A 22,540-nucleotide genomic window follows, 5' to 3' on the forward strand; every position below is an offset into this window, starting at 1 on the left:
AGAACGTTGTTTCAGGCTTCTACTGTGAAGTGGGTCCGAATGAGAGGGGAATGAGTCAGAGGTCTGGCAGAGAGCCACGGTTTTGTGATGAGCAGTCATGTGAGAGTTAGCTTGCGTTCCATTGCTTTTCTACAGACAAAGGAATTCTCCGGTTGGGACATTATTGAAGATTTATGTTAAACATCCTATAGATTGATTCTATACTTCATTTGATATGTTTCTACGACCAGTAATATAACTTTTTAGGTCGTCGTCCGACCTTTCCGCTGGACTTGCACGCTCGTTTGGATTTGTTTACCAAACGCCCTAACAAAAGGAGGTATAAACTTTATCGAACAAATCAAACATTTATTGTGGAACTGGGATTCCTGGGAGTGCATTCTGATGAAGATCATCAAAGGTAAGGGAACATTTATAATGCTATTTCTGACTAATATTGACTACACAACATGGCGGATATCTCTTTGACTGGTTTGGGCTCTGAGCGCCGTACTCAGATTATTGCATGGTATGCTTTTTCGTAAAGTAAAAAAAAAAAATCTGACACAGCGTTTGCATAAAGGAGAAGTTTATCTAAAGTTCCATGTATAATAGTTGTATCTATTATCAATGTTTATTATGGGTATTTCAGTAAATTGATGATGTGGCTCTCTGCAAAATCACTGGATGTTTTGGAACTACTGAACATAACACGACAATGTAAAATGAGATTTTTGGATATAAATATGTACTTTATCGAACAAAACATGCATGTATTGTGTAACATAAAGTCCTATGAGTGTCATCTGATGAAGATCATCAAAGGCTAGTGATTAATTTGATCTCTTTCTGCTTCTTGTGACTCCTCTCTTTGGCTGGAAAAAAGGCTGGGTTTTTCTGTGACTTGGTGGTGACCTAACATAATTGTTTGTGGAGCTTTCGCCGTAAAGGTTTTTTGAAATCAGACACTGTGGCTGGATGAACGAGAATTTTATATTTAAAATGGTGCCTAATACTTGTATGTTAGAGAAATTTGATTTATGAGATTTCTGTTTGAATTTGGCTCCCTGCAATTTCACTGGCTGTTAGCGGAACCCCGTTCCCAGACAGGTTAATGAACACAACCTAGAGGTGCCAGTTGCACCGAGCCTTTGACTGGCAGGTGAGGGGTTAGGACTAATCCTTTTGCTGATCAGCAAAACTCTGTTTTTCTTTGTCTATGCAAAACTAAGACCAATGGTTTGGAATGAAAGAACTCTGTGTTTGCGTAGTCTGACAACTTGTGTGTCACAATAAAATGTGTTCATAAAAGAGTCCTGAGTGAAACTAGACCAGGTTTCTTCTGAATAAGGTGCTGTTGCCTATGTCAACTGTGTTTCCAAAGAGAAACAAGTCAACTGTCACCCTGGATTTTGCTAGTTTGAATAATTTGGTAGTGAGCACTACTGCTGTCCAATGACTAAATGTTCGGTTATAGTTAGTAGACATACTAAGTGCTTTATGAATGTGGTTTCCCGCATTTTGAATAAATAACAGTATAACATCTACCCCCTCTTTTTCCCACAGAAGTTAAGGAGCTGGTTCTGGATGTCGAGGAGGAGATCATGGTGCCAAGCCCCAGGGACGACAGACCCCTCTCCCCACTCTTCCAGCGCTCCGTGTCGGAGGACTCTGCAGGATCCTCCGCCTCGACCCTGGAGCACGCCAAAGTCCGGTAAGAGGAAGAGACGATGTGAGTTGAGTAAGGTGAGGGGAAGAGAGTGACATAGAGTGTGCGTGCGTGCCAGATGGCCAGAATAAGGCAAAGCAGGAGATGGCGGCAGGGAAAAGGAAAATGAGATTCCAGTAAGAGAGGCAGAGTAAGACTGACATTCTAGACATTCTCAGAGGGAGGGATAGTGTGAAGGAGAGAGGGGGGGTGTGTAGTCAAATAATAGACAAGGAGAGGATAGAAATGAGAGGGCATTGGTGAGTGAGAAAATTACTATGACACGCTGAGTCACAGCTGTGTGTGTGAGGAGTCCAGGGAGAGGTGTGTGTGGTTAACAGTGGATGGAGGGCAAAGCGTGTGTATATTTATGTCTCAACGCACACACAGTGGGTATATGTGTTTGTGCAACCCAACAAAATGATTGTGGGCCCATGTGTGCATTGCGAGAGAGCGACAGACAGAGGGAACAAGCAAAATAAAAGAGGGACAGAGTATTTTCAGAGAGTGTGAGGGAGGAGAGGATGTGTGTGCTTGCATGCTTGAATGAGCCACCATGGTGGGGACGGGGGAGGGGAAGGCGTGCAGGGAAGGTAAACGAGGGAGGTAGAAAGTCGAGGTGGGGGAGGGGAACAAGCAGCGGAAATAATTGAGAGCTGGGGATTGTGGGTAGAAGGGAAAAGCAGGCTGGGTAAAGAGGTCTCGGGGCCATCGGGGGTAGCCTGTAGACTGCAGGGCTGCTATTGTAATTAGTAAAGGGAGGGGGAGAGTGAGAGGAACAAGGGGATGGCTTTTTCTTTCTAGTTCCAATTAGTAGAGATTGTGTTCCCGCTAGTGTACAGTAGAGAGGCCCTGGCAACATGTGGAGGGATGCAGGAAGTCACACAGACGGGCGCAGACACATGCACACTTATCGTACACACACACACACTAGAGCCCTGCACGGCATTTATTTTAAGCCCGAGCCCTACCCATGTCACAACGTTCCTGGACCTACTCTACCCATGCCCGGCACTACTAAAATTTAAGGCCCGGCACCACCAGAAATCAGAAATGACTTCCTCCGTTAGTAAATCCGTTAGCTGCTCCTCTCTGTCTGTCATTCGTTCCCTGCGCGCTGCTTGCTCATGGCAGCTCTGGGTCTGTGAATATTCATAGCATTGGCTCCACTTGGGCTGCTCTGCTCAATGACGAGACATGAGAGAGCAGCAGTTAGCTACTTTTCGTCACTCTAATCTCCCATCAAAACTATTTTCTGAAAAATAATCTCTCCTGTTTTCTATTTGACGATGTTGATGCACTTCTGACACCATGTTATGTTCTTAGTCATATATGATTGTACTGCGCAGCAGAGCACGAGCAAATGGCTCCGCTTCAAAATTTTAGTAATGCCCTGCCCGTATCCTAGTTATTGATGGAATAACCTGGCCCTATCCGGCCCTAACTTGATGTATAATTTCGGGCTCCGTCGGGCACCAAAACTCCAACACGCGCATGCATGCCATTGTCGTAAAAGAATAAAGACTTAACACTGTTTAATAGGGAATTGCCAGGGACCTCAACATACGATGTTATCACGATGTAATATGTATTGCGATTCTCACAATTCTAGGTTTTGTGATTCGATACTCGGATTTTGAGATTTGCTGTTCCAAACATATTGCTCTCTATATGTCTGCTGCAGAGAGACGAGAGAGAATGATAAAATGTGTTTTGATCAGTCATGGAAATAAAAGTGCTGAAAGCATGTTGGCTCCCTATTTAAGAAGATGGAAAAAAAGCTGGAACTGATTTAAAAATGTTGTTTTTGTGCAGGTACATCCGACTACTTGTGTTGTCACGATACCTGAATTTTGACTTCGATACCAGGTTTAGTATCACGGTAATTGATACCAAAGCGTTACCACAGCAAAAACAAGTGCTTTAGCTAAAGGCACAGAATTGTTTTTTTATAACATTGAACAATACACTGAGTGTACAAAACATTCCTAATATTGAGTTGCCACCCCCCTCCCGTTGCCCTCTGAACAGACTCAATTCGTCAGGGCATGGACTCTACAAGGTGTCAAGAGTTCCACAGGGATGCTGGCTCATGTTGACTCCAATGCTTCCCACAGTTGTGGGAAGTTGGCTGGATGTCCTTTGGGGGGTGGACCAGTCTTGATGCACACGGTAAACTGTTGTGTGAAAACCACAGCAGCTTTGCAGTTCTTGACACAAACCTGTTCTTGACATCTATTACCGTACCCCGTTCAAAGGTTTTTCAAACTTTTGTCTTGCCCATTCACCCTCTGAATGGCACACATACACAAACCATGTCTCAATTGTTTCAAGGCTTAAATATCCTTTAAATATAATTCTTTAACCTTTCTCCTCCCCTTCATCTACACTGATTTTGAAGTGGATTGTACAAGTGACAATAAGGGATCATAGCTTTCACCTGGATTCACTTGGTCAGTCAATGTCATGGAAAGAGCAGGTGTTCATAATTTAAAACCAGTAACTGGTGCAAGCCGGTTACCGGAGAGCATCTTAACTCCTAAACCAAGTGAGGTTTGTCATTTTGCTTGTGAAGAGCAAGGTTACATGGCCTGTGTCCGGTGCGAGCTTTACACATGTACATTTAACAGACTCTGGGATATCTGGTTCTGTGACCAGCTTTTTGTCTGGGCGGTCACCATCTCGAAGTCTCTCCCATTGGATTGTGGATGGTGTCTACCTGGCATACAGGGGCGAAGGTTAGCTAGCGGTGGATGTGCCCACTCCACAAGGGTTCTGGCAGTGTCTTGAGCATCGTTTAAAGGGTTGACTATTGGAGATATTTGTCCTTTGACAAGTTGGGCGTCACCATACAATTTTCAGGTTTTATTGCTTGGATGTCACTGCTCCTAGTGTAGCCCACCGGGTGCTTACGACTGGGACATGGGAAACTAACTAGGCAGCTCGCCGTTTGCAATACCCAGATTGCTGACTTGCTGAAAGGGAACGTAATGTTATGACCATAACTACTGTTCCCTGAAGGAGGGAAACGTGGCCCCGTGCCGCCCATTTCTGGCCTCGGTGAAGAGCGGTATTGAATTGAAGGAATGAATCTGAGCCTCACGCTTATTACCTGTGGAAGTTGGGGCTTCCAGTGAGGTGTGGATTTTAGGCGGGATTTTAGATTCTTCAACCGAAGTCACAATGCGACTCTCCATAGTTGTACCACGTTTCCCTCTTTCAGGGAACAGTAGTTATAGATTTAGAATAAAGTACAGTAATTTACAAAACAAATATCTAAATATAAACTGCATCTCTCTGTAATTCCTTTTTTTAAATTATTTTTTTGTTTGTTTTAGTTGTCAGAATTTACCTTACGCTGACGTGCTGCCAACCTGTATCAGATTGAAAGAATATGGCTGCTCGGTGTGTGGGTGTTGTCAAACGATTTTCAACCCCTGTTGGTACATAGGTAGAGTTTGTTTTTGGGGCAGTGTTTCCCTACCAGCCCCACCCATTTAAAAAAAAATACTTATTTTGGTTTCAGTTTTGGGAATAAGTGGTACAGAGTGCAGGGCCATGTTTGAAACGTTTTGCAACAAGTCACTCGTTTTCAGTGCATTTTCTTCCATTTTGGTGCCTAATGAACACTACCCATTGCTTATCCTGTGTCTTTCCTATGTGTCCCCTGCAGTGAAAAGCTGTGTGCCTTCTGCTACTGTGGCGAGAGGAGTTTCCTGGGCCAGGGCGACCTGATGGTGTTTGGCCCCACGCCGGGCTATGTGCCGCTGCACATCCGCAACCGACGAGGCAGCTCGGAGAAGGACGATGACTATCACGAAGATGACTTCCAAGATGACCACCACGACACCAAGAGCCCAGGGCAGCGCGACGGTGGGAGGGGCCTTAAAAAGTAAGTTGGCTCAAACATTGGCGTAACGTAGTTGTTGGGTAACGCAAAAAGTTGTTGGGTTGGCTTACAATGGCCGTTCAGCTTGCAATGGCTATTCACACTGCTGATTTTGCTGTGATGGTGGTGTTTATGATGGCTTGACTTGGCAATGTCGATTCTCTTAGTGGTATTAATTCTCTTGAATCCATTTTGAGTCTCAAATTCCCGTTCCCCAGCTTTGACCCAAGAGTTGCAAGTTTTTGGGGAGAAAGTGTAGGCTAAGCCTATACCGATTAATCAGCCCTTTTTTTTTTTTTCCTTTTTTTTTTATATATACAGAGGGCCAAAAAAGCATTTATTCAGCCATCAATTGTGCAGGTTCTCTCACTTAAAAAGATGAGAGAGGCTGTACTTTTCATCATAGGTACACTTCAACTATGACAGACAAAATGAGAAAAAAAATCCAGAAAATCACATTGTAGGCTTTTTAATGAATTTATTTGCAAATTATGGTGGAAAATAAGTATTTGGTCACCTACAAACAAGCAAGATTTCTGGCTCTCACAGACCTGTAACTTCTTCTTTAAGAGGCTCCTCTGTCCTCCACTCGTTACCTGTATTAATGGCACCTGTTTGAACTTGTTATCAGTATAAAAGACACCTGTCCACAACCTCAAACAGTCACACTCCAAACTCCACTATGGCCAAGACCAAAGAGCTGTCAAAGGACACTAGAAACAAAATTGTAGACCTGCACCAGCCTGGGAAGACTGAATCTGCAATAGGTAAGCAGCTTGGTTTGAAGAAATCAACTGTGGGAGCAATTATTAAGACATCCAAGACCACTGATAATCTCCCTCGATCTGGGGCTCCACGCAAGATCTCACCCCGTGGGGTCAAAATGATCACAAGAACGGTGAGCAAAAATCCCAGAACCACACGGGGGGACCTAGTGAATGACCTGCAGAGAGCTGGGACCAAAGTAACAAAGCCTACCATCAGTAACACACTACGCCGCCAGGGACTCAAATCCTGCAGTGCCCCCCTGCTTAAGCCAGTACATGTCCAGGCCCGTCTGAAGTGTGCTAGAGAGCATTTGGATGATCCAGAAGAAGATTGGGAGAATGTCATATGGTCAGATGAAACCAAAATATAACTTTTTGGTAAAAACTCAACTTGTCGTGTTTGGAGGACAAAGAATGCTGAGTTGCATCAAAGAACACCATACCTACTGTGGGTGGAAACATCATGCTTTGGGGCTGTTTTTCTGCAAAGGGACCAGGACGACTGATCCGTGTAAAGGAAAGAATGAATGGGGCCATGTATCGTGAGATTTTGAGTGAAAACCTCCTTCCATCAGCAAGGGCATTGAAGATGAAACATGGCTGGGTCTTTCAGCATGACAATGATTCCAAACACACCGCCCGGGCAACGAAGGAGTGGCTTCGTAAGAAGCATTTCAAGGTCCTGGCGTGGCCCAGCCAGTCTCCAGATCTCAACCCCATAGAATATCTTTGGAGGGAGTTGAAAGTCCGTTTTGCCCAGCAACATCCCCAAAACATCACTGCTCTAGAGGAGATCTGCATGGAGGAATTGGCCAAAATACCAGCAACAGTGTGTGAAAACCTTGTGAAGACTTACAGAAAACATTTGACCTCTGTCATTGCCAACAAAGGGTATATAACAAAGTATTGAGATACACTTCTGTTATTGACCAAATACTTATTTTCCACCATAATTTGCAAATAAATTCATAAAAAATCATACAATGTGATTTTCTGGATTTTTTTCCTCATTTTGTCTGTCATAGTTGAAGTGTACCTATGATGAAAATTACAGGCCTCTCATCTTTTTAAGTGGGAGAACTTGCACAATTGGTGGCTGACTAAATACTTTTTTGCCCCACTGTATACCTTTGACTATTACGAGCCTGCTGCTGCCTACCACCCCTTAGTCAGACTGGTCTATCAAATATCAAATCATAGACTTAACTATAATAAACACACAGAAATACGAGCCTTAGGTCAAATCCGGAAACTATCACCTCAAACAAAACGTTTATTCCGTTCCGTATTTCATCTAACGGGTGGCATCCATGAGTCTAAATATTCCTGTTACATTGCACAACCTTCAATGTTATGTCATAATTACATAAAATTCTGGCAAATTAGTTCGCAAAGAGCCAGGCGGCCCAAACTGTTGCATATACCCTGACTCTGCGTGCAATGAACGCAAGAGGTGACACAATTTCACCTGGTTAATATTGCCTGCTAACCTGGATTTCTTTTAGCTAAATATGCAGGTTTAAAATATATACTTGTGTATTGATTTTAAGAAAGGCATTGATGTTGATGGTTAAGTACACATTGGAGCAACGACAGTCTATGATTGATTGTTTTTTCTAAGATAAGTGTAATGCTAGCTAGCAACTTACCTTGGCTTCTAATGCATTTGCGTAACAGGCAGGCTCCTCATGGAGTGCAATGTAATCAGGTGGTTAGAGCGTTGGACGAGTTAAATGTAAAGTTGCAAGATTGGATCCCCCGAGCTGACAAGGTAAAAATCTGCCCCTGAACGAGGCAGAACGTTCCTAGGCCATCATTGAAAATAAGAATGTGTTCTTAACTGACTTGCCTAGTTAATAAAGGTATAAAAAAAAATTGGGCAAAATCGGCACCCAAAAATACCGATTTCCGATTGTTATGAAAACATTCCGATTAATCGGTCGACCTCCAGTTTCAAGGGTCCACATTGTTATCGCTATTGCCATTGCTTTGGTTGGAGAGTAAATGACAGCTGAAATTGCACTAGGGAAGGTGTCTACTTTACTTCAGAATTGTGTGGGTGTACACGCTGCCAAGGAGGTATACGCTGCCAAGTAGGTAACAGAACAGGCATAGAATTTTTTCATACAGACTTGTCAGTGTTAGTTCATTCAAGTGGTTGTTTTTTGCATGCCACATGGAGGTGTTGATGATTATATGGTAGAGGCATTACTCAGGTTGAGGAGGTGGAGGCATTACTCAGGTTGAGGAGGTGGAGGCATTACTCAGGTTGAGGAGGTGGAGGCATTACTCAGGTTGAGGAGGTGGAGGCATTACTCAGGTTGAGGCGGCCACCTTGTTTTATTGTGAGCATGTGTTCACACGTTAACATGCCTACTGTACCTGTTGCTGATCAAATATGTGGCTTGGAAATGGTAAATAAATGTGTAAGCATATTTGTTATGTTTATAGACAGTAGACTTCTCCCAGACTCACACCAGAGAAGCCAAAGAACCTAAAGAAGTGAAATAATTACTCTGAAATATTGTTACGGGTTATATTTGCTAGTCCCTCAATGTTTGTCCGTTTCCTTCTGTTTGGTGCCTGCCTATCTGAACTTGTCCAATAGGAAATGCAAATTCCCCCATTTACATTGCAAAACCTTTGGCTACGCTGTATTCTAATGAATTCGACCCATGGCTTTGCCTCTAACTGGCTGGAAACAGATTAACCCCTGTGTCCAAGTTTCTCCATCAAACTAAATTAGTGGTCTCCCCATTGTGCATTGTTTGAGGCATGTAGGTAGAGAGGGAGAAAGATAGATGGAGTACCGTGACCCAAATAAGTGAATGTATGCTAATGAACCCAGGCGCTCAATTTCAATTTGGGTCAATTATTGTGGTGCTGAAATGGCCCCAGTGATTAGTTACTTGGAGGGGTGGAAGGGACTGAGGGGTGGATAGGGTGGAGGATAAAAATCCATGAAGGAAGAGAATTTCACTGGCAGGCCCTTCTAGCTTTTCTAGCCCTGTTCTCTATTTTCTCTCTCTCTCGTCATTTTCAGCTTCACGTGATCCACTGTTGACAAAGACCTCCCGTCAGAAGACACCCAATCGAGTGTCTCCTCCCTCCCTGAGGGGGCGGTGACGTAATGCTCTCACCCAGGAAGGTTCCTGATTGGGACAACGTGGCCCAAATGCATTTTGTCTTTGGAGCCCCATGATTGGTCAGTCAGTCCAGGGCTGGCGCCGTGCCAGTTCTAGACGGGGAGCTGAAGAATGAAAACAATAACAAGCGTGCGTGATAGCAGTGTTAAGGTGGACTGTGTGAGAGAAATGTTAAGGTGGTCTGGGGACAGACCCCATTCTGTTTTGGCCTGAATAGGAACACAATGAATCACCGCTTTGGAGAGATCAGAGGCGATGGTAGAAAAGGTATCCTAACGAGACAAGGATGAACTGTCACTCTCCCTGCATGATGTATTGGCTGTTGATAAGATGAAAAGTTGTGTAAGGGGGTGCGTGACCTCATGACAGATTACATGTGGATATGGCTCCCGAGTGGCGCAGCGTTCTAAGGCACTGCATCTCAGTGTTAGAGGCGTCACTTCTGTCCCTGGTTCGAATCCAGGGACGGAATCCACATCCGGATGTGATTGGGAGTCCCATAGGGCAGCGCACAATTGGCCAAGCTTCATCCAGGTTTGCCCAGAGTAGGCTGTCATTGTAATTAAGAATTGGTTCTTAACTGACTTGACTAGTTAAATAAATAAATACATTTTTTTGGGTGTTTGTCCTTCTTTCCGTCTGTGTAGGTATGCATGCATACTTTGATTCGTGCATCGGGCCGTCTCATTCTCTATTCTAATTCCCTGTGTGTTGAGTGTGTGTAGTTGCTAATTAGGGTCTCGTTAAGGTGATCTAATTGAAAGTAATTTTGACTGACAGGCCCAAAGTAATCACAGGCCTAATGAAACACTACTCTGTCTAATGAGAGGCATCTGTCCCAGGGAGAGAGAGGAAGACCACAGTGTATTTACACCTGTAGCCAGCACGTTCATCAACCACCAAGGTGGGAAATGGGCTTGGTTTAGATAAGACAGAAAAATTGGGGTTGCGTTCATTACGCATGAAAAGGAATGTTGTCCGTTGCACAACGTTTTGAAACGTTTTCCTACGGTGTGCCCTGATGAATATGATTATAAAAAGTGGATACTCAATGGTTGGATTCTTTAGCGAACAGTTTGGCCTGATTCAACAAATGTAGTTTTTTGATTGAACACTTTGATTCTTTATGGTTAATGAACACATGGAAAAGCTGTTGATATCACACAAATAAGCTGCATATATGTCATTCACATCAGTCCCTCTCCAAAAGCTTACTCATTTCCAATGGAATTACATGTGGTTGTGAAAATAAAAGGCCAATGTTTGGGGCCAAAAGATGTCTTGTAGACAATTTGATCATATGCACGTGTCCATAACCTCCAGAAGGTTATTTAGCTTTTTAAAGCAGCAGCGTTTTCATGCCGAACATAACATTTATGTGCGGAATGTGCTCAGACGGGTACGAGCCACAGCTGAGCAAAATGAGAGCGAACATGAGAGGGAGAGAAAGTGGAGGAAAAGGGATAGGAGATTGCATATTAGGCTTTTTGTCTCGGGCCTACGAGGCCAACCCTCATTGCATCCTTCACCACCAAATCCTCCATTTGGAATGCTTTCTCTTTAAGGCACAATCTGTAATTCGCTTTTGAGCCCAACGGCAGCCCTGCATCTCTTTTTGCTATAAAGCTGAGGGATGGGTCTAGTAGGGCAGTCTTCCCCAACAACGGTCCTGCAGTACCCCCACCAGCAAACGCTTTTGTCATAGCCCCAGACAAAAACACCTGATTCAACTTGTCAAGGGCTTGATGATTAGTTGACAAGTAGAATCAGTCTGTGCTTGTCCAGAGGCCACAACAACAATATTTACTTGAGGACTGGAGTTGGGATAAAACACTGTAGTAGGGAAATGTCACCACTCTTAAATTCATAGATGGAGCTTTTGATATATGGTTTGTTTGCATGTCAGAGCCACAGCCCATCAGTGTTTGATCGTTCTCCATCCCCCCCATCCACAGCCTTTTGTAACCTTAATGGGAGTGTGTTCATTAGGCATCAAATGGAAGAAAATTCCCTGAAACCCTAATCTACGTTTTCTGTTGCATAGTGTTTAAAAATGTTTTCCGTTGTACGCCTTAATCAACACAACAGTATAATATAGTTATTTTTATTAAGGCATATACAGATGTTGTGGCAGGGGGAGTATACAGTAGCCTTTCATCCCCAGTACCCTACTGCTTCCTGGGCTGGGAAAAGAGCTGACTCCAGACTACCATTCCCCAAATCCTGGAATAGGCTTTATCCGGTGGGGATGAGAGAGGGAGAGATTGTGTGTCAGTCTGGCTTGTGTGTGTGTGGGCTCGAACAGCCAGTTCTTGTGCATTAGCCAAAGGGCAACTTCTACCCTGACGCTTTCTTACCGAGGGAGAGAATGGTGGGGATTTACAATGTCAATGAGCACGACTTGTCCTTGATACAGTGTCATAGCACTGCCAGAATTAATGATCAATGGAGCTGAACGTAATGCAATTATCATTGTCCATAGAATCAGTTAAAACCGCTGTTAATGTCTCATCCCCTATCCCAACCAGCCACAGATATCAAGCCAGATTTAAGACTAGGATACATATTTTTCAAAAAATTCTACCAAGTTTCAATACTGGGAGTAGTGAAAATGTATCCCTTGAGTCCCGTGAAATAAAGCTAAAATCTGAAGTGCTTATTTAAGTGTTTAAAATCAAGATAGGGTCACCATTTTAGGGTTTTCCCAAAGTAAGATTGTCACTGTGCCACATTGCGTTTTTGGCTGCGCCACTTTGTAAAGATTTCACAGCAAGTGAAACTGATATAGTTCGTAATGATAGAGTAGCTTTGATCGCCAATGACATTGTTGTGAATTGCAAAACAGGCCGTTCATAGATTCTAAGCGTTATCATGCTCCTCAAATAATTCAGAGCACTTCAGCAGTAGGCAAGTGTCAAGGTACACTATAGATAGATAGATCACATCACACAAAATTATGTTGACACCCCTTCAAATTAGTGGATTCGGCTATTTCAGCCACACCCGTTGCTGACAGGTGTATAAAATCGAACACACAGCCATGTGATCTCCATAGACAAACATTGGCAGTAGAATGGCCTTACAGAAGAGCCAAGTTGCACAGGGTGTGGTTCAGACACAGGGCCCCAAGCTTAATGATAAGTTTGGAGGGTAGGTACTATAGTGTTGAATGCTGTGCTGTTCATTGACTACAGCTTTCTTACATAGGTATTCCTCTTGTCCAGATGGGATGGGGCTTGCATCGTCTGGATCTATTGGGGCGGTAAGCGAATTGTAGTGGGTCTAGGGTGTCCGGTAAGGTAGAGGTGATATGATCCTTAACTAGCCTCTCAAAGCACTTCATGATTCCAGAAGTGATTGCTGCATTAAGGTTAGTTACCTTTCGCCTTCTTGGGTACAGGTAAAATGGTTGATGTCGTGAAGCATGTGGGGACAGCAGACTGGGATAGGGAGAGATTGAATATGTCCGTAAACGCTCCATCCAGCTGGTCTGTGCATGCTCTGAGGACGCGGCTTGGGATGCCGTCTGGGCTTGCAGCCTTGCAAGGGTTAACACGCTGAAATGTCTTACTTACGTTGGCCACGGAGGAGGAGAGCCCACAGTCCTTGGTAGCGGGCTGCGTCAGTGGCACTGTGTTAACCTCAAAGCGGGCAAAGAAGGTGTTTTAGCTTGTACGGAAGCAAAATGTCGGTGTCCGCAGCGTTGCTGATTTTCCCTTTGTAGTCTGTGATTGTCTGTAGACCCTGCCACACTACCGTTCAAAAGTTTTGGGTCACTTAGAAATGTCCTTGTTTTTGAAAGAAAAGCAAAAAAAATTGTCCATTTTTAAAATAACATAAAATTGATCAGAAATACAGTGTAGACATTGTTAATGTTGTAAATTACTTTTGTAAGAAGCAATAAAACTGGCCTCTTTTAGACTAGTTAAGTATCTGGAGCGTCAGCATGTGTGGGTTCGATTACAGGCTCAAAATGGCCAGAAACAAATAACTTTCTTCTGAAACTCGTCAGTCTATTCTTGTTCTGAGAAATGAAGGCTGTTCCACGTTAGAAATTCCCAAGGAACTGAAGATCTCTTCACTGTTGACGTTGAGACTGGTGTTTTGCGGATACTGTTGAGGACTTGTGAGGCGTCTGTTTCTCAAACTAGACACTCTAATGTACTTGTCCTCTTGCTCAGTTGTGCACCGGAGCCTCCCACTCCTCTTTCTATTCTGGTTAGAGCCAGTTTGCACTGTTCTGTGAAGGGAGTAGAACACAGCGTTGTACGAGATCTTCAGTTTCTTGATAATTTCTGGCATGGAGTAGCCTTCATTTCACAGAACAAGAATAGACTGACGAGTTTCTTTGTTTTTGGCCATTTTGAGCCTGTAATCGAACCCATAAATGCTGATGCTCCAGATACTCAACTAGTTTAAAGAAGGCCAGTTTTATTGCTTCTTTAATCAGGACAACAGTTTTCAGCTGTGCTAACATAATTGCAAAGGGGTTTTCTAATGATCAATTAGCCTTTTAAAATAATAAACTGGATTAGCTAACACAACTACAATAGTCAACTACAATAGTCATTTACAACATTAACAATGTCTACGCTGTATTTCTGATCAATTTGATGATATTTTAATGGACAAAAAAATAGCTTTTCTTTCAAAAACAAGGACATTTCTAAGTGATCCCAAACTTTTGAACGGTAATGTATGTCTCGTGTCTAAGCCGTTCAATTTTGGTCGGAAGTAGGACACGGTACTACGCGAGCGTTGAGCAAAATCCACCCATATGACATGCTAGCAAAATGTTCTAATCAGCTAATATTTGATCAATCTAAAATAAAGATGATCATGAGCAATGTTCCCTCTACTTTATTTTGGCGCTGAGCAAATTTCAGGTCTGCTGAGCGCAAACTTGAAAGTGGTGAAAATTCTGTGCAACTTCCAGCGCGTGTTTACTGTGAACACTGAGGCTCTACCCGCTTTGTTACAATTGTAACAGTGCCAAATAAGCTACTGTGGCTATTTGATCATAATGTAGGCCTACCAGAGTGGCCTACCATCATAAACAATAGAGAAAATGCATTGACAAGAAAATAGTGGTTATGTCATTCAGCCTACAGTAACAGCCATTTTGTGGTATTCAATGTAGGCCTACATTCCATGAGACTTTTGAAAAAAAACATGCAGGGGTTGATATTAACCTATTTATCCATTTGTTAATCAGACAAGTAGGTGTCTGAATGTCTTTGAGTTTGATGCAGGAAACCACTTTACAAAATAAAATGCATTATTTTTCCCATACCATGATTATAGAGAATCAGACAAATCATGCTACCCTCTGCCTTATGGCTACTTTGCTTTATTCAAACTTGTCTCAAAATACAACACTGCTCCTTTAAGACAAACAAAAGCTCTTTACCTGACTCACTTTTCAAAGAGGTGTAGAATTGTACACGTTTTGTGTTCTTGTAAGAAGCAATCACTCCCCCTATTGCTGACTACAAAGTATCTATAACTGGGCTAAAAACGTATTAACTAGCAAAGGATATGAACAAAATGTGCACACGTGGCTACATGCAGCTCTTACTTTTATCTCAAAACAAGTGCATCCTCTCACGACCACAGTCCAGTTGAAAGTAAATGGCACAGATATGTATATAGCAATGGTGTGTTTGCATATTGGCCTGCTGCAGCTCTAATTGGTTATGTCACACAGGTCTGTGTATTGTATGAGCTGAGTCGTGTGCAATAGATTCCTACTACGATGCGTTCTGCCTTAAACAAAATCTCTTGCATATTTCCTTTTGTTTCAGTATTTTGCATTGAAAGTTGCTAATATTACGTTGATCCGATCACAATTGCCACAGTAAAGTGAAATGTTGATAGTGTTAACTAACAGGGAAAACAACAGAATGTTGAGTGAAATCAATGTAGCCTACTGTTTTCTAGAAATCTGGCTTTTTTTGGGGTTATGACTCATTTAATTTCTGTGATGTCGGATCAGGCCTGGGCTCGGCCTTCAGCTCACATGGCTTAGTCAGACTGGGATCGAATGTTCAGTCCTGATGAGAACTCTAAACTGCATTTGGGTCTTGTGTGCGGTCTGTTAGTGTCAATTATGTGTGTGCTTTTGAATTTATGGCGACTTTGTGTGACGTAAATACGCTAGGCTAAGGGTTTGCATCCGTCGACCTGGTTGGCAAAAATAAAATAGCTAATATTTAAATTTGCTGCAATGACATTGGGGGAAATATTAATTTAAAAGAAATCGGGAATTGTCATGGGTCAATCCCGGTTACCAGGGTTTTAATCCCTACTATGGACTGCCACAAAGCTATCCCCATAAATTGGATACAAGGCTCTCTCGTGGTTATTTTTCTATTAACCAGTTTTGTTCTTTGGTGCCATACCTGATGTTTAGTAGTTTTAGTGTAGGTCCTTTGTCTGTCCTTTTCATACATTTATGCTGTTACATTTCGGTTTGACTGCTATGTGGGTGAAAAATAAACTTAATCTTGAACGTGACCTGTTAACCCCCCCCTCCCCAGGGTCAGCTCTCCGGACAGTGGTCTCCACTCCTCCTCGGCACCCGGCAGCACGGACCCCTTCAATGAGGAACTGGCCCCTAAGTTCTGGGACGAGCTGGGTCAGATCGGCCTCCCCGACGACATCAATGTCCAGTCCCTGTTTGACCCCACAGGCCAGTGCTGTGCCCATCTGCACTGTGCCGCCTGGTCCGAGGGGGTGTGCCGCGGCGAGGCCCAGGATTCACTGCTCTACGTGGACAAAGCCATAGACTCAGGGAGCACAGAGGTGAGATGTAACAGACAATCCATTGGGGGTGTGGGTGTTAGGATTTGCACCGATCTCTCTCTCACTCACTCTCTCACTCTCTCACTCACTCACTCACTCACTCACTCACTCACTCACTCACTAAACAAGTGATCAGCAGTGGGTTTCTTTGCGAGCTCAGTATTTGTGTACATTCGGGGGGTTCCCGATTTTATTATAGGTCAACATCATTCAATTTGAAAATGTAAAACATATTTTTTTCTTTTTTTTTACCAGATACAGCCATGTATGCATATATGTTTTAATCAAACAATAATTCACTTTGCTTTTACCAAGCTAACTGTATAACAACATAATGGTCATAATTTTATTTGAATGGTAAATCTCTTGATAAACTGGGTAAATTAAGATAGAATAGGCCTGCCATACAGGTTACTTCATATTCAATAGCAGTGTGTAGCATGCATTGAGTTATTGAGCTTGTTTTGAATGGTCTGTGGTGTCTGATGCTACAGATGACAAAAAATCTGTTTGCCTTCTATTTGGGACCTACCTACTGATCAAAAACATTTGCATGAAGCATCACTCCGGCATAGATCCAAGATGGCGTAGCAGTCAAATGTGTTTTTTTTTGTCTTGTCCTGTGCCGTGTATTTATCGTTTTCTTCGTATATATTTTAATCTCACTTTTAATCTATGGATTGAATATACTCTCCTGCAACCCGCCTCACCCAATGGGGTACGGATCTGCTATCTTTATACTTAAGAACCGTGAACGCCCATCAGGAGCTTGCCAGCTTACTAACTAATAGTTAGTTAGCCGCTGCTAGTGGTCCTCACCGTTAACTCCAGCCTCAGCCCGGTCAATTCCTACCGCAAGCTCTAAACCTTAACACCGGATCATCGCAGCTAGCTAGCTTCGATCCGAGTGGCTACTCCTGGCTAACGTCTCTGTCCCGAAGCAAGCACCAGTTAGCCTGGAGCTAGCTTTGAGCTCTCGGCTAGCCGAAGAGGTCTATCAGCCAATTCTTGGGCTACAATATCTCTTTCGCCAATTGGCCTGGACCCTTTACTGCCGACACGGAACCCTGCCGATCCGTCACGACTGGTCTGCCGACGTAACCATCGGAGGTGGTTTCAACAGGCTGTAACATTGCGACATCCCCTGAGGCCCATCTGCTATCCCCGGCCCGCTAGCTGTCTGAATTGCCGTGTCTCCTTCTAGCATATTAGCGACTACTGAATTGGATCCCTGACTCATCTATTGCTACTCTCTGGACCCGATAATCACTCGACTACACATGCCTCTTCCTAATGTCAATATGCCTTGTCTATTGCTGTTTTGGATAGTGATTGTCTTATTTCACTGTAGAGCCCCTAGCCCTGCCCAATATGCCTGAGATAGCCCTTTTGTTCCTCCCCCATACAGGCCTCACCTGGCTTAACACAACGTAATGTGAGGGTGCAGGGGAGGAAACATTATAGATAATTGACTATTCTAGCTTGTAATTTGCTGTCTTGATATTGGTTGAGGCTAAATAAAACTCTGAACTAATACAATGACTTCATTGAGGAAGTGGAAATGTTGGACTTGCCCAACTATGATGACTTATTTGGTGGTGTGCACTCGGAGTGTGTGTTTTTGGGATTGAGCTAGGACAGGGCGATTATACCATATTTTACTTTATACTGGTATTGATGTATTGACCGATTGGGGTTTTTAACTTTACCTTCTATAACGGTATTTCAATATTTGGTTTGTTAAACGTGATATGCAACTCCAGAGAGTGTAATGTCCATTTTAGGCACGCTTATTCCCCCTCAGGAGACGGAGCGGTACTGGAGTACCAAGTTTTGGTCCAAAAGTCTTCTAAACAGCTTCTACCCCCAAGCCATAAGACTCCTGAGCCGCCATTCAAATTAGTTTATTTTAGTAAAAAGTTAACACTTATTTTTCTTTTCAAGTATTGTTGCTTAGGGGGTTGTAAGTAAGCATTTCACATTTTGGCGACAAATACAATTAGATTTGATTTGACAAGCACCTTCTTGCCGTTCACTCTGCAGTCTGCGTGGTCAGATAAATGCAGAAAGATGTTGGTGACAACGATGCTGCTTTCAACAATCGTTCTAGAACTACAATATTAGTTTGTGTTTCTTACCGTCTGCTAACTACTCTCCGCTAGTTTATCTTTTCATAGCCAGTTCCGGTTAAAATGTGTTAGCCGCCAATTGCTAGTTAGCTGGCTATCTAGCTTGCTTCATGTATTAAGAGTTAGCGCACATGTAGCTAGCTAATACAGCCTGGTACCAGTGCTGGTGTAGGCCTAGATAAGAATGTTTGTGCAATGATATTTATGAAAATAATTTTAGTTTGAAGTGTGATTGAACAGTATCAAATCAAAGTTTATTGATCATGTACATGGTTTTACAGATGTTATTGCAGGTGCAGCGAAATCCTTATAAGGAGCTAGAAACAGGGTGACCTGTCTGCACCATGTCAAAATAATCAGAATGGAGAAAGCCTTATTGAAATCACTTATTTGTGTTGCCGCCCTAGGTTCATGAACTAGTCATGAAGCAGGGTTAGAATTTTTATTATAAAAAAAACATAAAATAACACCAAATATTCTGATATTTTGGCCATTTCGCCCAGCCCGAGAGAGAGAGGGTGTGTGTGTGTATTTGAAAAACCTATTGTTGGTTGGTTGTCTGAGGGCAGTTTTGTGTGTGTGTGTGTGAGAGAGCTCTAGATGGGGCCCTGTTAAAGGTTGTCCCTGGCACTACAGTGAGGCTCATTGGGGTGTAAAGCAGAAAAGGTCACGGTGCTCAGGAGACTGCAACTCTGAAGGTTAACACACACTGTGACACACCACACACTTTTATTCGCACATGTACACTCGGATGCACCGACAGCCTGGCATACAACTTACCCAGCTCTGAAAGTCATACACATTCACACACACAGCTGACGCACACACTACCCACACACACAAGCTATCATCACCTCCATATCAGGTTCGTCTGATTGCATTTGCATCCTAAATCGGCTAAAAAGGTCTAATTTAGCTCTCACTCCTGTGTATATTAGTGAGCCTGTGTGTACAGCGCCTTCAGAAAGTATTCCCAGCCCTTGACTTATTACATATTTTGTTGTTACAGCCTCATTTCAAAATGGATTGAATATATACTTTTTTCTCACTCATCTATATACAATACCCCATAATGACGAATTGAAAACATGTTTTTAGAAATCATTGAACATTTATTGAAAATGAAATATAATATTCACACCCCTGAGTCAATACTTTGTAGAAGCACCTTTGGCTGTTTCTGGGTTTCTAAGTTTTCTATTTGCCCATTCATTCTTAAAAAAATAAATAATATACTTGTCAAATTGGTTGTTGATCATTGCTAGACAACCATTTTCAGGTCTTGCTATACATTTTCAAGTATAACGTTGTAGATTTTACCTTGTGTTTTAGGTTATTGTCTTGCTAAAAGTTGAATTTATCTCCCCAGTGTCTGGTGGAAAGCAGACTGAACAAGGTTTTCCTCTTGGATTTTGCCTGTGCTTCGCTCCATTCCGGGTATTTTTTTCCCCTGAAAACAACAACCCCAGACCTCAACGATTACAAGCATACCCATAACATGATGCAGCCACCACTATGCTTGAACATATGGAGAGTGGTACTCAGTAATGTACTGGATTTGTCCCAAACAACACAACACCTTGTATTCAGGACAAAAAGTGAATTGTTTTGCCACATTTTTTTGCAGTTTTCCTTTAGTTCAGACTGCATGTTTGGGCTTTTTTTTAAAAATATTCTGTAAAGAAATTAAATAAAATAAAAATCTATTTTGACATGATGGGGTATTGTGCGTAGGCCAGTGACATAAAATGTGGAAAAAATCAAGGGGTGTGAATACTTTCTGAAGGCACTGTATGTGGCTCCCTAGTGGCACATCGGTCTAAAGCACTGCATCTCAGTGCTAAAGGCGTCTATATAGACCCTGGTTTGATTCCAGGCTGTATCACAACCGGCCGTGATTGGGAGTCCCGTAGGGAGGCGCACAGTTGGCCCAGTATCGTTAGGGTTGGGCCGGGGTAGGCCGTCATTTCAAATAAGAATTTGTTCTTAACTGACTTGACTAGTTAAATAAAGGTTAAATAAATACAAATGTGTTAGCCTGTGTATGTGTGTGTGACAGAGGCAGCCCATACACTAGTATCTTTGTATGAGTATCGTATGTAGGCCTATCCTATGGATGATTATGTGTATCTAGACATCGTGTAGGCCTATCTACTGTATGTGTGTGATAGAAACAGCATCGCTTTTCGGCAGAGGCTGTTGGTTGCCCAGTCAGAGCTGTCCCACCAGTGGTATTCTGCCCTTCAAGTGTGAGGTGACAACGTTTGGCAGCGAGCCATGAAACCCCCAGGCATTAGGACATCAGGATACACTTCAGCCCCTTACACCGTAGCCTTGCATTTAAGGTGCTATCACCTTATCTGCTGTTGAAGTGGACCAGACTGGTCCACTTCATGTCTGACTGACTCATTGGTAAGACGAAGCAACACAGGCCAGGTTCTTCTTGCTAAACTATGTGTAGCAGTGTGTTGCGTTCTTCTACAGAATTTTTATAGGCAATGGGATATTTCATAATTTTGCTTGATATTTAAATGTTAAATCGACAGATTTCTAAGTTTAACTCACAGTTCTTCTACGCTCTGTGTTTGAAAGGTTGGGGCTATTACCCTTTTCACACTACTGAGTTGACTATCCAAAAGGATAATGTGAAATAACATTTCCAAACCAGTATGGTTTGGGTTGGCACAATGGTGTGAAAACTGCTATGTGATACCAGTCTGGTCCAGTTCCCATAAGTCATTGTTCCATTCTCAGTGGTACTGGACCAGATATCTATCCGTTGCAATTCCTCTCAGGTTTGCTCCATTTGGACGGTAGCCATTTTGGCTCTTTGTATAGAAGGGAGAGTTTGGTTGGGTTGGCCACTACCCTTCTGCCTCAACGAGGCCTCTTTCAGGGGTTGTTGGGAGAAAAGTGTGCTCAAACAATCGGTATGGCGAGATGAAAACTCTCCCTTTTTTATGAAATATTTATATTTCTGCTTGGTGTGGATTAGGAAAGAGAACCCTGAACCACACTGTAATGCGATTACAGCAGTCGTGTTTAATGATTATTTTCAACAAAGCAACGGAGGATTATGGTTTGAAGAGAAGGGGTGACATTATTTTGAAGGGGTTACTTTATTTTCATTACTCCCTATGTAGTCTCTGAAGAGTTGATGGGTGTAATTAGCATAGAAATAGAATTATGGAACATTGACTTGAATGGGAATGTCTGTTATATTCATTCTATTTCTATGGTAATACGTTCTTGTCTGGGACGTCCCACGCCGGGCTTGGTCCTGTCTGCGACGACATCCCACAGAATATCCTTCCCATTCTTTTTTTTTTTTTCATTAAACCTTTATTTAACTAGTCAAGTCAGTTAAGAATAACTTCTTATTTACAATGCCTCAAGGAAGTCGCTGGTGCACGCACGGGCGGTAATTGCCCAACGCTCGGTGTAAAAATGTGTTTGCTGGTTGTTGCATGTTGGCCCCCCCCGGCCAAGGGTTTTTAGAACGAGGGAGGGAAAGGGAGCGAGAGCAACATAAAAGTGCTGACTTGAGTCATTTTGACTTCAAGGCCCCATTCTTTCTCTGCTCCTGACGGCTTTCATTATTCAAAGACGAGCTCTCATTCTCGGGCCGCGGTTTAAATGTCAGTCTATATTCAGGTGCTACTGTCAGGTTCGCTGGCCTTGTATCAGAGCACTTCATTTAAGCAGTCTTTTTAAAAATCATAATAGCACTTCTCTACCATTACCGAGGTCGGCTTCAACTTCAACCTGGGTTTTGAATCCAAATGCATTTTGCTTCTTAATTTCAATGGCGAGGCATGATGAAAACGAATGAGATTTTATGTGGAGAAGCAACATTTCTTTTTAGACTGGGAGGGGTTAGAGCTGAAATGTGTCAATAACTTGACAATTGTTGTTAGCACGTGTGAATTGATGTTTAAAACACTTTTAGTAAGTGCCAAAACTGAAATCTGTGCTTATTTAGAAGCATTTCATGTAGCAAGTGTAGATCAAGCATAGGGCCTCCAATGACAGTGTCTGACTAAAACTGAACAGCTAAACTGGGGGTCTGTTCAGGAGGATGCAACTGCAGGATGTTTAGATAGAAATGTATTCTTTGG

General features: G+C 42.8%; 1 protein-coding gene across 16 annotated transcripts in view; it reads left to right on the forward strand.

Moving 5' to 3' along the window:
- LOC110490933 (histone-lysine N-methyltransferase 2C) overlaps positions 1 to 22,540 on the forward strand; it is a 231,504-nt gene that overhangs the window by 43,283 nt on the left and 165,681 nt on the right. For 15 of the 16 annotated variants that reach the window (XM_090199401.1, XM_090199404.1, XM_090199405.1 and 12 more), the window contains exons 4-6: positions 1,546 to 1,693; positions 5,361 to 5,579; positions 16,029 to 16,293. In XM_090199401.1, the coding sequence (XP_090055527.1) occupies positions 1,546 to 1,693; positions 5,361 to 5,579; positions 16,029 to 16,293 (632 nt within the window). The remainder of the gene's footprint in view (positions 1 to 1,545; positions 1,694 to 5,360; positions 5,580 to 16,028; positions 16,294 to 22,540) is intronic. The other variant, XM_090199403.1, reaches the window with a different exon arrangement.

This window comes from Oncorhynchus mykiss, chromosome 15 (assembly GCF_057628025.1).
Source record: "Oncorhynchus mykiss isolate SJ-2025 chromosome 15, ASM5762802v1, whole genome shotgun sequence".
Lineage (NCBI taxonomy): Eukaryota > Metazoa > Chordata > Actinopteri > Salmoniformes > Salmonidae > Oncorhynchus > Oncorhynchus mykiss.